Source organism: Arachis ipaensis, chromosome B08 (assembly GCF_000816755.2).
Source record: "Arachis ipaensis cultivar K30076 chromosome B08, Araip1.1, whole genome shotgun sequence".
NCBI classification, from domain to species: domain Eukaryota; kingdom Viridiplantae; phylum Streptophyta; class Magnoliopsida; order Fabales; family Fabaceae; genus Arachis; species Arachis ipaensis.
The window spans coordinates 102,896,127-102,898,738 of record NC_029792.2 but is presented as its reverse complement, the minus strand read 5'-3'; the positions used below and the strand labels follow the sequence as shown (position 1 = coordinate 102,898,738).

Genomic DNA, 2,612 nt, shown 5'->3' with positions numbered 1-2,612 from the left:
AACCCTGAACCCTGTTAAGAATTGCATTAGTGATTGCTTCAACCAAGAAACTTATGAAATTGGAGTGTTCATTTAGATTAATGTGTTTAGAAATACACATTTCATGTCATTCTTAGACTTATTTAATGAAGTAATAGCCACAACAAACAATTAAGCTGCTTAACAGACATCAGAGAATCAGTATCAGTTGTTTTGTCCCCATGAAAATTTTCATGTGTGAATAGTATGTATTTAGTTTAACAAGAAAAATCAGCTAATCTAAATATTTTGACAAATGAATTTCCAAAAATATAAATAATTCAAGGACGCAAGGATATCCAAATCTCTAGTCTATATTGCCAAGAACAGAGCTAAGAACACTTTAAAGACAAAAGCACCAGCCGACTGCTTTTATTTTGATGTTTGTAACTGAAGGACTATATTCAACTAGAAATTAAAAAGTAACTGAAAAGAAGGTAAACATGTGGAAATTATTACATGTGTGAAACCTGAGTAGCAGCCCAGCCTACATTGAAGATTGCTGCAAATGCACTGTAACTGGCAGTTTCAAATGTTTTAGAGTTGGAACCGAAGATTTTACATGGTAGACAACCTCCAAAAACAGAAGAAAAAGAAACAGCCACCAATATGGATCCGGCAGCATGCCAAATCTTGAAATGCCCAAATCTGTCTATCTATAAAGCAAGACAACAGAAACAAGCATTTCTATCAATACAAGATCTCGAAAGCATATAAACCTTGGTAAAAATGCAGATATTAAATAAGCAACAGGCAGATAAAAATTACTCAGATTACTTCCACAAAAAATCCACATTATCATGAAGATTAAGACAAGGAATTTGGATGAAAAGGAATCGAGAAATAATGAATTTAACTATTTTATGAAATAGTGATGGTTTACAAGGATGATTTTAGGCATACGTAGAAACCAACAGCAGCATACGATATATTTCCTAACAATGAAGGAAAATATGTGTCCAAGACATTACCAGTTCACCAGCAAATATGGTGGCAAAACCATCAGCCACTTGACCTGAAAGCATCACAACCGCTGCATCCCTATGAAATGGGGAAAAAGAAATATCAAGTACACAAAATAAGAAACTATGACAGATTCTGTCAAAGATATTAGAATAGAAAGCTTTCTCAAGTTATTGAAAATTAAAAATGTTATACAACTTTGAAAATCATTTGTCGTAACATTGACATTCCAACATAATGTGCCTCTTGCAAAAATATTTCTTGTAAATGTGTATCTGTAGTATGTTCACAGGTTCATGTCCCACCTCAACTCGAACATTCATGCCTGAAGCAGGCGAAATGCATTAAGTTATTATCTATTATCAATTTACAGTATTGGAACATTTGCTGCTAAAGTTTACAAAAAATGTAATTGTGCATCAATTATTTGTGTTCTACAATCCACTAAATCAATTTGATTTTGCAAATCAGTTCAAATCCATGTAATTATTAGGCTAGATCCTGACAATTGGACTAGTGAAATTCTAATGGCAACCATTTATATCATACTTAAATAAAATATCAATTAATACAATTTTGCACAAAAGATAACTATACTCTTTGACATGTCCAAGAAACTAAATAAGAATAACAAAAGGTTATTGCACCTTGGTGAAAGTCCAATATCCGTCAAGAACAATAATAGATAGGTGAACCAACAAGCAGCCGTAATGTCATTAAGCATGTGTCCCATGCCATAATAGAAGACAGGCCATCTTCCTAAGGGCTTAGTAAATGAGTCATCTTCAATGATAGTACCCATGATGAGGGCTTTGGTAACTGCAACCCCAAACCTGAAAGGTATAAAATGAAAATTTTCATTTGCAGACTTGCAAAATTGCTTTTTCTTTTTCATTTTTTTGGATTTGCGCCAATTTTGAATAGGTTTTTCCTCTTCTTTTTTATTTGCCTTACGCTAAACCTTTTCTTTTGAGATCAACAAAGGTCGACCTCTAGATCTTTAGATCATAAAAACTCCACTACCTTGTCATGAAACCACTTGTCCCAGAAGCTTAAAGGTACATAAATGGTTATATTTCTATCAATGTATAACATCATATTGTTTGTTAAGGAACCTTCCTACTCAAATGAATGAAGAAAAGAACCCTAACACAGTAACAGTTGAGTCTCTATCACATTGAAGACTTAGTAAAGAAAATCAATGAACTGTAACAAAGCTATAATGTTCCAAATGCAGTCGAATAAATCCAAGCTATAATCTGGCAACATAATAAGCATCCAACAAAAAGAAGGTAGGGCTTGTAAGCACAAGAACAAAACAGATGTACAAAACTGCCAAATGCCATACAAAACTAGAGTCTATAGAAGCTGCTTATATTCAGACAGATGTACAATTATGACAATAAACACAGCATATTTGAATATTAACAAGAAGATAACAAATTTGTATCAGGGGTCCCAATCATACCCCTCTCCCTCTGCCCCACCAAAAGAAACAGAAGGAAGTTTCTTGTAATAGAGCCAAATCACAGCATTTTTGTACCAAGTTTCTCAGTTTCTCTTTCCAAACTCAAATTCCTTATACCACACTTTCCCCAAACTTACTCCATCAATTAAATATACCACCTTGC

General features: G+C 33.5%; 1 protein-coding gene across 5 annotated transcripts in view; it reads right to left on the bottom strand.

Moving 5' to 3' along the window:
• LOC107613505 (major facilitator superfamily domain-containing protein 12) overlaps positions 1-2,612 on the bottom strand; it is an 8,074-nt gene that overhangs the window by 4,629 nt on the left and 833 nt on the right. For 2 of the 5 annotated variants that reach the window (XM_021109639.1, XM_021109638.1), the window contains exons 1-3: positions 1,629-2,612; positions 990-1,059; positions 478-674 (exon numbers count right to left, since the gene is read on the bottom strand). The exon at positions 1,629-2,612 is cut by the window's right edge. In XM_021109639.1, coding sequence (XP_020965298.1) covers positions 478-674; positions 990-1,059; positions 1,629-1,876 — 515 coding nt within the window. In that variant the 5' untranslated portion in view covers positions 1,877-2,612. The other 3 variants (XM_021109640.1, XM_016315536.2, XM_021109641.1) reach the window with 3 other exon arrangements.